Below are 13,206 nucleotides of genomic sequence, written 5' to 3'. Positions count from 1 at the left end.
ATTCTGTCTAGTATTTCTTCTCACAGATAGTGTTACAGAGCCCTGGGTTAAACAAAATTAGATAGCTTTCTTCAGTATGCTAACATGCACTGTCATCTTTATTCAAAACAGAGTGCTTCTCAAACCTGCCTGACCAAGGAAGCACTTACTGAGTTCCTTTTCTTAGGGTAGGCAGGGTGGCCGCGGCTGTGGGGGTGAGGGGCGGGGCATGGGTGACCTGCGGATGGGTACAGAGAAGACAGAGCAGCCCTTGATCCCTTGGAGCTAGAACTGGAAAAGTAAAGTGAAGTGTCCAGGTGAGGAGCAGAGTCCTCTGTTCAGCTGTCTGCAAATTAAATAAATCCATTTGTATTTATTCTTTTTATGTTCAATAATTTGCTACCTATACTGACCAAATTCTGGCAGCTTATAGAATATGTAGCTAAGTAAATGAGTAGTTTATATCACACTCTTTGTTTCATCAGAGCCAAGGGGCTGTTTTCTGCTTTTGATAAGGACCCTTTCTGCAGGGAGGAAGTAAGTGTTCAGTTAAAGTCAGCTTAGCCCAGTGGATGCTGGCGAGTGGACGCCGGCATAGTGCATTAAAGTAGAAGTCTGCCAGGTAGCTAATCATTACAGTGGTTGGTGGGCTTGTTATGTAGCTCTGGGGTGGGGGTGGGGGTGGGGGTGGGGGTGGGGGGCTTGAAATCTCTTGGGTGATTCACCTGTAAGCTTTCATGGTAGATTTGCATCAAAATTTAGGTGAGCCAAGCCTTGGTGGATGTAACATGCTACCCCCTTCATTTCCCACATCATTTCCTGTTTCCCTGAAGATCTTACACAGATGGTTTAGTTGAGGGTTCCTAATAGTTGTAACAGGTGGAGGGGGAAAAATTCTCACCAGTTTTCAAAAGGTAGCTGGAATCTTCAGTTTATCAGAGCAGTGATGACAACAGAGTCTGGAATAAAAGCTTTCTTGGAGGTGCTCATTTAATCAAAAAGACAGGGAGGTTTGTAATGTGCCCATGGCTACAGAGAGAGCTCAGTGGGCGCCCTGAACTGTACCAGGTGCTCTCTCCAATTACAGACTGTTCAGAATGTTGCAACCCAGCCAAAAAGGGTCTAGCCATCCGGGAGGCAGGTGTGGACTCCATGTCATGTTAGGCCCTCTGAGGGGCTGTGTTTCTGGCTTAAGAGGTATTAAAGTAACAGCTAGATCTGAAGAGGGTGTTGAGGGAGGGCCAGGTGCTCGGGAAGAGCCAAGGACAGCTCTGAATGCCATCACTGCTGGGGTGACTGTTAGGGACCCTCACAGTTTGTTTTCCTTACATTCTTTTCCCATTTTCAGCCCTCCACCCCCTTGGCAAGCACCAAACAGCATGAGGGTGTTTCAAGCACATGACCTCAGGCATTTGCATTGGACCCCCAGTGTGACTGTCACATTGGCGATTAGATAAGCTGCAGTTGCATTCATGGTTTTCCAAGCAAAAGCTGCACACAGAAAAGCACGGAAGACTCGGAATAGCAACAACTTGTCATAGCCTAGAGGGCACAGGACGCCTCTGTAGGGAGAAGTATATTTTGGTGTAGGAGGAAGGGAAAATTGAATCAAGGTGTATGTTCTTACCTTTGTGTCATAGAATTAGCAGAACTCTATTTAGGGGCTGTATAGCAGTTAGCCTCCCATTACCCCTAACCTTTAACGGCAGTGTTTCCATCACATGCTGTGGAATCTGCCCGAGCTCCTGTTTCAGGGTTCGGCTTCAGCTTTCACAAACCCAACCTCATGATTTTCTTTCCGATTACCTCTGGAGGAGTTAAAAACACAAAGCCAGTCTTTCCAAATTAATAGTTTTGCTTTTCTTACCTCCGTTTGGTAAAAGTTTGAAAATGAAGCAATGTCTTTCTCATTGATTTTATAAATTACGACTCTGCAGAGTACTCAGCATCCTCTAATAACAAGCAGAGATCTGAGCTCCTTGATGGTTTTAAAATATAAATTGGAAAGTAAATAACAGTTGCATTGTTTAAGGAGAATGAAGCCTTAACCCCCACCTTCTGTCCAGTGCCCTTCTCCAGCATGGCTCCCCCTGCCCCCCCGTCATAGACGCCCAGGAACCATATTATTGTCCTCAGTAAAAGAAAAGTCAAAGCTCTGGTCTCCTCTGCACCTGAGGCATAACATAACAGAATGTTTTAACAAAGGAATTCCCAGTGGGAAGCGTGTGGAGGAAGCCTGGCATATTTAGCAGTGCTTTACCTCACCTGTCTCTCCTAACCCAGAACCCAGAGGACGGCCCCGTGAAGGCGGCGGCCAAGTGCTGCCATGGAGGCAGCAGCGGCAGCTTGGGCAGCAGCACCTCCTCCCACAGCTCCTCGGGGGGATCCTCACACGCTAAGGAGCAGCTTCCCAAGTACCAGGTAAAACACCCCTTTCTGTGTGCAGTTCCCCAGGGGGCGGAGGGCGTCCACTGTCATTTCTCCACAGGGAATCATGCCTGCTGGAGGGTTCACCCCGAGGATGTGAACGGCAGGGCTACAGAACTGCTCTCTTACATGTTTCTGTCAGGGCTTTATCCCACCGTGGTGGCTTTCATCTCTTGATAAAAACTGTAATCTAGCAGAGGGGACCCGGTATAATGCAGACCGAATGAGGAAGAAATACTGCAAACGAGGTCAAGCCCCTCTGAGTTTGCTTCCTTTGTTGTCAGAAGCAGATTGATAAACATGCATATATTCTCCAGCTTTGTTATTAGCGCTAAGGATTCTGGGAGTGTACATGGGCCTTCTCAGAAAATAGCACTTGCCAGAGAAGGAAGGAAACCCTGAAGAGGAGAAGAACGAAAAGGCAAGACCTAAGTTGTGAAGGACAGAGGGCTGTGTGTGTGTGTGTGTGTGTGTGTGTGTAGGGGGAGGGTATAAGGCAGTAGCAGCTAGGGATTAGTGTTATTGAGAAATATATTGCTAACTAGATACCAGGGAAGAAAAGTTTTATAAGTATTGAATGGCAGAAGGCTGTTAATTGATGGAAGACATATCCAGTTTTTCTTTTCTGACCTGTGTAGAATTTTGTCTGTCGTGTTGCCAGAAAAGCAAAGCCAGGGAAACCACCAGCAGCCACGGGTCTATGGAACGTTATTAACTTCCTGCTCCAGACTTGCCCCGTGTGTCTGCCCTTCATTTCACAGTGCACCTGTGTCTCGGAGCAGCTCGTGGTTAAAACAGTACAGAGACAAAGTGTTAGCCAGTTGAGGATCACTGTTGGCATGTGGACCCTGTAGCTCAAGAAAAAGCAGATTATAAAATGGAGGCTATGGGTGGAAGTTATTAATGAAGAATGTGAAAGCCCATTGGTTTCTGTCTGCATGTGGTAAAAAGAGGTTAATTTTAGCTGTAACTGGGGAGGAGCCTGGTTAAACAAGGCTGATAGGTTTATGTTACTCTTTCTCTCTCTGTAAACATGTGCAGGTAGGTGTGTATACATGTGTGTGTGTGTGTACTTGTGTGTATATATGTATGCATGTGTGTGTTTAGAGTAAAAAATAAAAAGGATTGAGAAGCCTGACCAGGCAGTGGCGCAGTGGATAGAGCGTCAGACTGGGATGCGGAAGGACCCAGGTTCGAGACCCCAGGATAGCCAGCTTGAGCATGGGTTCATCTGGTTTAAGCAAAAAAAAAAAAAAAAAAAAAAAAAAAAAAGCTCACTAGCTTGGACCCAAGGTCACTGGCTCGAGCGGGGCGTTACTCAGTCTGCTGAAGGCCCACGGTCATGGCACATATGAGAAAGCAATCAATGAACAACTAAGGTGTCGCAACAAAAAACTGATGATTGATGCTTCTCATCTCTCTCCGTTCCTGTCTGTCTGTCTCTATCTCTCTCTCTCTCTGACTCACTCTCTGTCCCTGTAAAAAAAAAAAAAAAAAAAATTAAAAAAAAAAAAGGATTGAGAAGAGAGTGTTAAGGGTGAGTCCCATATTTTGTGCTTAGGACCCATCTAGCAGAGAATCAGGCTAGTGAGCTGGTTTTGTTTTAGTCAGGCTATTCTGGGTTATATCTGTCCTGCTTGTCAGTGTGCCTCCAGCATTTGGAACAGGTGCTTAGAATCCTGTATCCAGTGCATTCACTCACATAGCATATGTTCATGATATTTAAATGTGATATGTGAATCAATGCATTTTGGTTATAAGATTCTAGAATTCAAGAGAGGTTTGGGCCTAGAGCTAAACATGTGGGGGAGAGAGAATTGCTATGTAAAGAATATTCAAAATTATAAGAATGGTTCAGAATGCAGACATTGAGCGGGTGGGCTCTCTGAGGAACAACCCTATGTAAGGGATTATCTGGGGAAGACTAGGTTCAAATGGAGAATTATGAAGAACATCAAGTACCATGATAAAGTTAAGAAAGCAAACTGAGCCCGACCAGGTGATAGCGCAGTGGATAGAGCATCAGACTGGGAAGCGGAGGAGCCAGATTTGAAACCCTGAGGTCACTGGCTTGAGCACGGGGTTGTTGGCTTGAGCATGGGATCATAGACATTACCCCATGGTCACTGGCTTGAGCCCAAAGGTCACTGGCTTGAAGCCCAAGGTTTCTGGCTCAAGCAAGGGGCCACTTGGTCTGCTGTAGCCCCCTCGTCAAGGCACATATGAGAAAGCAATCAATGAACAACTAAGGTGCCTCAACAAAGAATTGATGCTTCTCATCTCTCTCCCTTCCTGTCTGTCTGTCCCTCTCTCTGATTCTCTCTCTGTGTCTTTGTCAAAAAATTAAAAAAAAAAAAAAAAAAAAAGCCAACCGAAGGTGTCCGTTGGAATTGACAGGGAGGTAGAGGTCATCTCTCGAGCAGCCTCTTCTATTCAACAAGCAAAGGAGAGTGGGCAAAGTGGAGGCAGCCCAGCCCACCCTTTTGGGTGACAAAAGGGACAAGAAAAACTTGTAAGAAGTTGGAGGGGTCAAATATTTAAAAAATATTTTGGTAAAACTTCAGAGGTATCAAGCCATGTGTTATCTTGTAGACCCTCATAAACTCTGCCTGCACCAATTGGCAATTTTGTCCAACACTGTTCATTATTTGATTGACTAACACTGAACCACATTTCTTTTCAGGATGTTTTCAGTACCAAGGGGAGAGTGACCCCCTTTCTCTCATTATTTAATCTTTCTACTTAGAGTTTATCCATGGAGATCATAAAAATATTTGTTTCTCATAACAAAATTAAAAATAAACTGACAGAACACTGGTATCCTTGTGGTGATTCTGTGTATAAAGAAGAAATCATGAACCTGAGTATTAATTTGAGGAAAAAATAGGCCCTCATCAAGTTTGTAAAATGATCAATCGCGTCTTAAAAAATTACCCGCTAAACTAAAGAGGGGCCCAGAGGTTGATGAACACTATTTTCTGTTGCGTCACACACCGTGGCATGCCACATGCTGACTTTGGGTTCTGTTTCTGTTATGCGTGGCAGTACACAAGACCGGCTTCGGATGTCAACATGCTAGGGGAGATGATGTTTGGCTCAGTTGCGATGAGTTACACGGGTTCCACTTTGAAGATACACTATATACGGTGAGTTTGGGTTTCTTTTTCTACTGGTGGTGAGAAGTGGAATGGTGACATTGACTCATTAATTCATAAGTGCATTTCTTCTTTCTTTTTTTCCCCAGCTCTCCTCCTCAACTGATGATTAGTAAAGTCTTCTCGGCTAGAATGAGCAGCTTCTGTGGGAGTACAAATAAGTAAGCGTGGGATTTTGCATACCACCTCTTATCCCATTTTTTAAGTGGTTATTTCTGGATAGAGGCATTCTTTAAGGGCTATGATCTGCCTTTCGAAATGAAAAGCGGGATGAGTCTACACTAACACAGGGGTCTTAAAAATGGCTACACTTTATCAGGTGGCCTTAAAGACAAGGGACCATTTCTCTGACTTTTGGGTCCCTGTTACCAACTGTGTCCTTACTGCCATCATCAAGCTTCCATTTCCTGGGAAATGAACAGTGAAGGGAGAAGGAGGGGCCCCACTCATGGGTTTGTGGAACGTACCAGTATTTTTCATTCTTTAAAACAACTTGAAAACGTGTTTGTTAGTGTGTTTGTTTATTTAGGGAATTAAGCACGTAGAGAATTTTCTCAGGACCTGAGTGGCAGGCAGCTGTCCACACTTGCCATCTAGTTTACTGTCCTGTAGCCGCTGTGATTGGCGGGTACTTGGGCCATGAGATGTTTGGATTTTCACTCCTGAGTTTTATTTTTCTTCTAATTGAATGGTTCCGTGTAAACTAAAAACACTGAAATATAAAACTTAACTCGCATTCTGGTGCATTTGTTCATATATTTTGAGCTTTGCAAGCAGAAATAGTTTATATACTTTTTAGAATAAAATATTTGTTATACTTCAGTAAGTTTGAAAGGCTGGTTATAAATTAAAGGTACATGCTTATGAGTCAAATGAAGGCTGTTATCCTGGGAAATTAAAAATATACTCCTTTGGAGATTTAGTTACCCTTGAGTTAATCTACTTACTCTTAAACAAAATAACAAATTTACTTGTTTGAGCACTTAACATTACTGTCATGATGTAAACCAATATGGGAAGTGATGTTTATTTCTTGTGAGAGATTCTTTTTCTGACTCTTGCTATTACCTGAACATTTATTACACTAAATCCCTATAATAGAATATTGAGCTCAGATTTCACTAAATACCATTTTGGCCTGATTATTCTGTATTATTTTCAAAAATTTTATATTTATTTTGGTGCTTATAAATACAATAAATTATTAAAATCTGCTTCTCTCACTTTTATATGTATCAGTAATCCTAAATTTTTAGATGTCCTGGTCTCATAGTTCTATAGGAATCATCAGTTTCTATTTTCCTCCTGAAAAAAGTTGCTGACTTGCTCATGGATGTTAACTTAAGAGTTCAGATTAATTTCATTTTGAAGGTTTATGTAAAATTACCTTTGAAATGAATAGTAACATCTTGGGTGCTGGTTACTGAAGCAGAATTTAGAAATGAATAGCAATAGCCTAGGTATCGCTCACTGATCAAAATTTATAGAGCCCTGGCCAGATAGCTGTGTAGTTAGAGTGTTGTCCCAACCAGCACAGAGGTTGCTGGTTCTGTCCCTGGTCAGGGCACTTGCAGGAATGTCTCTCATTCTCTCTCCCTTCCTCTCTCACTAAAATAAATAAATAAATTTAAAAAATTATTTAAATTTAAGTTTTGTGTCCCCTTATGTAACAAGAAACTGTTAGGAATACATTGTTTAGCTTTATAGGTTGGACTACCTCCAAAAAGCTTTTCTTTTCTTACCCTCTAACAAATTCCCCTCAAGTTTCATCCCCTTTGTTAGCTGTGAGACTTGATTATGAACAGCTGAGCAACTGGTAAGTTGTCTGTAGTTGAGAGTCTGTTAGGAAACAGCTTGATTTCTTTTGTCTCTTGACGTTTTTCTCCTCTCTCTCCCTTTCTCGCCCTCCCTGGATTTAGCCTGCAAGACAGCTTTGAATATATCAACCAGGATCCCAATTTGGGAAGACTGAACACGAATCAGAATAATTTGGGTCCTTGTCGTACTGGAAGTAACCTAGGTATAATCAGCCCCATGAATGGGGTCTTTCTTTCTGAATACCACTATTGTGGGTGTGTATTTTGCTTTATTTGAGTTTGTTGTGTTGTTTTGTTTCTTTGCATTATCTTTAATCTGTGTTTCTTTTGTTTTGTGTACACGGTTTGCCCTCCTCTGTGTGTTCCTGTCCCTAGGTATGCCGCAGGCGGGCGGCGGCAAGCCGCTGCCCGGGGTGACGGACGGAGGACCTCTCCGGCTCACCCGGAGCGCTTCTTTCTTTGCAGGTTTGTGTGGAATGCCGAGTACAGTGTGACCCACACACGTATTAATAAATCTTGTGCAGGATCTAAGGGGGGAAAAAATCCTCTTTGGTACCTCTCTAGAAATCCGAGGGGCTCTTGAAATATTAGTTTCAAATGCAGCCAAGTTCATGGGGTTTTGAAAATTCCACCAGTGACCCTCTATTGTAAATATCTTTGCTAAAGCCCAGGGTAAGCTGATTTTGGTCTGAAATGAGCCCTTAGTGTTTCTAAGAGGATTATATTTTCTGATTTTTATAGGCTTCTGCTGCTGCTATGAATCTCTTTCCTTTGCCATGGTTTCTTTTATCCATTTATTCACCTGCATCCGCACCTGCACAGTTTCTTCAAGTCACTCTAATAAGAGCATGGAAGACACCTCTCTCACTCTGTGTGTCCCTCTTTGTCTCTCTCTTGCCTTGAAATAGTTTAAATGCAGTTTCTAGGTTCTCCACAGGTATAATCACCTCGGTCTCTGTGGGTAGGTAAGGTCTGAGATTTAACTGGCCTTGCTAGCTAAGGCTGTTGAATGGCTGTTGTAGTCTGGCATGACTAACAAGTGTGGGAACCTTCATTACTAACATTAAGTGTTGTGTTTACGACAAATGGTATTCTTTTCTTTGTAGCCTGAACGAGGCTTAAGCACCATAGTTAACTGACACCCTAATAAAACCGACACCCTCCTCCCGACTTAGAGTGAAGATGACATGTTCATTTACTTTCTTTAAAACTGTGAAAATAAACATGCTTCAAAAAATAGCTGGCAAGTATATTAATCAGGCAGGCTTCAAGCTTACTATAGCAATGTGTCATCTACCCTCTAGCTCAATAAATATACAGTTTATATCAATCTGAAGCATTCCTAGAAGTCTGCAGTACTTTATTGTTTTCTCAAATTCATGCCCTGACATGAGTTTTTTCTAAGTAAACTCTGCAATAGTACTATGTATGGTAGTATTTGAAAAAGAAGTGGAGAAAGAAATATTTGAAAATGAATATGAGTGTTTTCTATCTGCCAAGAGAGTGGGTTACAAGCAGAGAAACATTTTTTAAATTTACGAAATGGTTCTCAAATATTTCTCTTCCCTGAGTTGCTTATAGTTACTACTGAAACTGATTGTGAAACCTTTTGAAAATACAGTGCCATTTAAATGCTACTAATAATGAGGAAAATGGCTAAAAGATTCTGCCTGAGAATATTTGTGCCTTGTATCTACTGCATTAATAGTTGGATTATTCAGTTTTATAGAGATGAGCATCACTCACAAAAGTTTATATGCTACAGGAAGATAGTGAAGGCAGGTGGTTACTTGAATCTATTTCCTTATTACTCTCACTATTGTCTTTTTATGTATTTAATTTTGATTTCTAATTCATCTCCGTATACACTTATGCTGATCATCAATAGTAGTAGCCTACTTTGAAATGTAAAGATTACTGTACTCATTTTAAAACATCTTCTTTTAAGAGCCCAGTAACGTGGTTTCCTTTTGCCTTTATGTTAGCACACAGCACCCCCGTTGACATGCCGAGCAGAGGGCAGAATGAAGACAGGGACAGCGGCATCGCTCGCTCAGGTATTTGTACCTCCTTTTATTGGTTCAGCCAACAGACTGAACTGCCCATAATGGGGAAATAGAAGAGAGTCCTCACCTTCTGTATTTTTTTTTCTCCAAATTCTAAGATAGCCTCACGTGTCTAAAGATCTAGAACTTTGAAGTTCACCATGGGCTGTTTTTTTTTTCTAATACTCAAACTAATGTGAGACTAATGTATTTTGAGAAATGTAGTTTTAGAAGGAAGCTTCCTTGAGCCAGTTGCACTGGGAATTTGCTTGCTGAAGACTGATTATGAACTCAGGAAGGAGAGTGTTTGTGGAAGGAGGGTCTGACAGCTGGCGTGGTCACCCTTTGTTCTGTTCTAGGGTCATGCTGGTCTAGATTTTATCTCAGGTGCCTCTTCTCTCATTTTAAGCCTTGAGCTTTTCTAATATTGCTTTTTTTTTCTTTTTCTTTTTTTTTATTTTTTTCCGAAGCTGGAAACAGGGAGGCAGTCAGACAGACTCCCGCATGCGCCCGACCAGGATCCACCTGGCAGGCCCACCAGGGGGCGATGCTCTGCCCACCTTGGGGTGTTGCTCTGCCGCAATCAGGGCCATTCTAGCGCCTGAGTCAGAGGCCACAGAGCCATCCTCAGTGCCCGGGCCAACTTTGCTCCAATGGAGCCCTGGCTGCGGGATGGGAAGAGAGAGACAGAGAGGAAGGAGAGGGGGAGGGGTGGAGAAGCAGATGGGTGCCTCTCCTGTGTGCCCTGGCTGGGAATCGAACCCGGGACTCCTGCACGCCAGGCCGACGCTCTACCACTGAGCCAACCGGCCAGGGCCTCTAATACCGCTTTTAAGTTCTCTGGATTTCTGCTTTAGAATGTGATTCTGCTATTGATTTTTGATTTATAGTCCTGACTTGAGGTAGACACTATGTTGTAAAAGAAAGGGACGGAACTGATCTGGAATTTGAGGACTTGGAGATGTGTGGGGCTTTGTGTGATGAGCATGCATTATACATGGAGCCTGTGCCTTCCGCTGCAGACTGGGAGCGCCCTGCTGGTTGTGCAGTGTTCCGCGCCACCTTCACCGATTGGGCCTGCCAGTCAGTGCTGGACGTGCCAGGGCTGGATCCCGGCCTCAGGTGCCTTTTCTTCTGACCTGTCACTCATTTCTGTTTCCAGCCCTTGCCCTCAGAAAGAGCGTGAAGGAACCCTTGTGTTCATTCTGGGTAGTACCAAAGTCCTGCACCTTACTTGGTACAACTTTGCTCCTAAGTTATTAAATGTAATTTGTTACTGAGTCCCTCTGTTTGGTTTTTATAGTCACATAATGTAAAGTACACAGCATTTTATTTATGGTTAAATGAAAATAGTTGAGTCATTTTGGTCCACCTGAACTATTTGGGATTTTTCTGCATGGGAGCTTTGTTTCTTTTCCCTTGTCCTTTCACTCACTCACTCATTCATTCAATCAGTCAGTCATTTACATCAATATGGTATGGCTTCACAGGTATGTATTCTATACTCTGGGTTATAACCCGATTCTGCTTTATTTAGTTGCTCAGATTGTTCCAGCTTTGGCCATGGAAGCCGTGGAGCTCTTTCAGCTTGCTCCTATGTTACTGTAACATACCCGGCCCCAGTCAGTGTGTGTGTGTGTGTGTGTGTGTGTGTGTGTGTGTGTGTGTGTGTGTGTAGTTTGAGCACTTCCTTACTTTCTGGCACTACCGGATGCTCCAGACTTGTCTTGTCTATTTCCTGCTCCTGTCCAGGAATCAGCTGTTTCTCTGTGGAACCCTGCCCTTTCTTTGGGGAGTGGTGTTAGATTCTGAGATTTGCACACTAGATGTGCTTATTGCTACTGGAGTGTCATTTTTTTCAGGCCCTCTCAGGTGACAAACAAAAATGATGAGTTTATGCTGTGTATAGACAGGTGTAAATATTGCTATAGGTAACATGTATCTATAAGTTAAGCATGAGTTTGTACTGATGTCTCCATTATTCATAACCCATCGCAAGGTGGATTTTACCTTCCTCCGCTCACTCACCCTCAGCCCCCACTGCAGCAGTGAGGAGCCTGGCCCTCACCATTTGCCATCCATTTAATTGTTTCACTTCAGTGTACATTCGCAGCAGTGTCAGAACTGTTAACTTGTCCCCCTGCAGGAAACGGCTGTGGTAACTAGAGTGCAGTGCTCATGTGCAATTGCTTTTACCTTTAGTCTCACGCCCAGGCCCTCGTTTCCATGGCGACTTTGGTCAGCAGCTCTGGAGGGAGGGCGTTTTCTCAGCTGTGTGAGCCAGGCCAGCAGAAGCTCTGAAACCTCAGCTGACACCCGTTCACCTGGCAGCCAGCTTCTCACGTGCTACCAGAACTTCTGACTACACAAGTCGGTTTTGGAGAATAATTTAAGGTTTTCTATTTTTCTTAATAGTCCAGTAAACAAGGAACTTTAGAAAAGCTTTTTCGTCATTTGTTTTTTAAAGTAATTACTTATAGAGAGAAACTTGTTCCACGATGCAAAGGAACTTTTAGAGGAGATTTTGCAATTCTCCATCAAAAAGAAACCGGAAGTTCTTTGTCCTCGCCCATCAGATCCTTTGTAGATTTCCCCTTCTGCGGACCACCTCCAGAGGAAGGACGGCGGGGGGAGGAGCTTGTGTCCCGATTAGCTGCAACCTTGTTCTGTGCATAATATGCTCTGGGGATACAGAGAACCACCTGCTTTTAAATTCTTACAGGGGTTTACTCTGTAGTTAGACAAATTACGCTGGTGGTTTCCACAGTAAGACCTATTGGGTAGTTGAAAATAAGGGAAGTAGTTAGAAGGGTGGTATTATTAATTCTTGACTAGCCAGCCATGAAGCTGCACTTACTTATTAAATAACAGTTGTCTAGCTCCATCAGAATTTGGGATGTTTTTGAAAAAGAGTAAAAATATAGCACCTGCTCTCAAGACGAGTTACATGAATACCCAGAGTTAAAATACAGCGTGATAGGTACTACCTGATAAACCACCGTGGGAGCAGAGTCAGACGACGGCCTCGTAGGAGATGGGGTACTTGAGTGGCACCTTGTAGGTAGGAGAGAACTGCATCAGAGTTTAGGAAAAGAGCATTTCTGAAAATAGCGTGTGCAGGGTTGGAGACCCTGGAGTGAACGCCAGGTGGAACGCCCATTCGGGTGCTGGAGCAGAGGGTGGGGGTGGGAGGGAACACGGGAACCAAGGCCAGTTGTGAAAGGCTCCTTTTGAAGGTGCCAGTGCTGTCCTAAGGAATTTGGGTTTAATCTTGTTAGTGGGGCGGCTAAGGGATGTAAGTTGATTGGCTGTATATTCTAGGTCTGTGTTGCTTCACAGACTGCTCCAGAAGAAACCGGAGCAATATAGTTATTGCTAATAGATTAATGGTGATGCTTTCTAATTTAGCGGGGGTGAAGGAGCTGAGGGAGATGGACACTAATTAGACTTTTTCCCCATTAACTTTATTGCAGTATACTATTCTGAAACTTACGGGGCTTCTTGCCACTGTGTGTGTGTGAAACTCACATAAAATGATTATCTGATTTAGCATAAAATTTTGAAAAGTAGCCCATTTTTTTTTTCTCAACAGCTTTTTTTTTGGAATAGTATTTTAGAATAATATACTACTTTTTGCAGAGGAGGGGTTATCCAGTAGCTTTTTGTCATAACAGAGAGGAAAGAAAATCTTATTTCTGATTTATCCTTAATGTATTTTACTCTCATAGTAAGTACTCCAGGGCCTTTTTGCATAGTTTATAACACACACACACACACACACAC

The 13,206-nt window shown here is 43.0% G+C and overlaps 1 protein-coding gene across 9 annotated transcripts in view; it reads left to right on the top strand.

Annotated features, from left to right (window-relative positions):
• FNIP2 (folliculin interacting protein 2) overlaps positions 1–13,206 on the top strand; it is a 131,033-nt gene that overhangs the window by 61,710 nt on the left and 56,117 nt on the right. For 6 of the 9 annotated variants that reach the window (XR_010751745.1, XM_066387362.1, XM_066387370.1 and 3 more), the window contains exons 3-8: positions 2,263–2,400; positions 5,452–5,552; positions 5,651–5,722; positions 7,481–7,581; positions 7,754–7,843; positions 9,364–9,435. Coding sequence is in view for 8 of the 9 variants with exons in the window: in XM_066387362.1 (XP_066243459.1) it covers positions 2,263–2,400; positions 5,452–5,552; positions 5,651–5,722; positions 7,481–7,581; positions 7,754–7,843; positions 9,364–9,435 (574 nt within the window). In the remaining variant the exon portion in view is untranslated. The remainder of the gene's footprint in view (positions 1–2,262; positions 2,401–5,451; positions 5,553–5,650; positions 5,723–7,480; positions 7,582–7,753; positions 7,844–9,363; positions 9,436–13,206) is intronic. The other 3 variants (XM_066387387.1, XM_066387344.1, XM_066387378.1) reach the window with 1 other exon arrangement.

This window comes from Saccopteryx leptura, chromosome 1 (assembly GCF_036850995.1).
Source record: "Saccopteryx leptura isolate mSacLep1 chromosome 1, mSacLep1_pri_phased_curated, whole genome shotgun sequence".
Taxonomy (NCBI): Eukaryota; Metazoa; Chordata; class Mammalia; order Chiroptera; family Emballonuridae; genus Saccopteryx; species Saccopteryx leptura.
The sequence above is the reverse complement of the archived record's forward strand: the minus strand, read 5'-3'. Positions and strand labels throughout refer to the sequence as shown.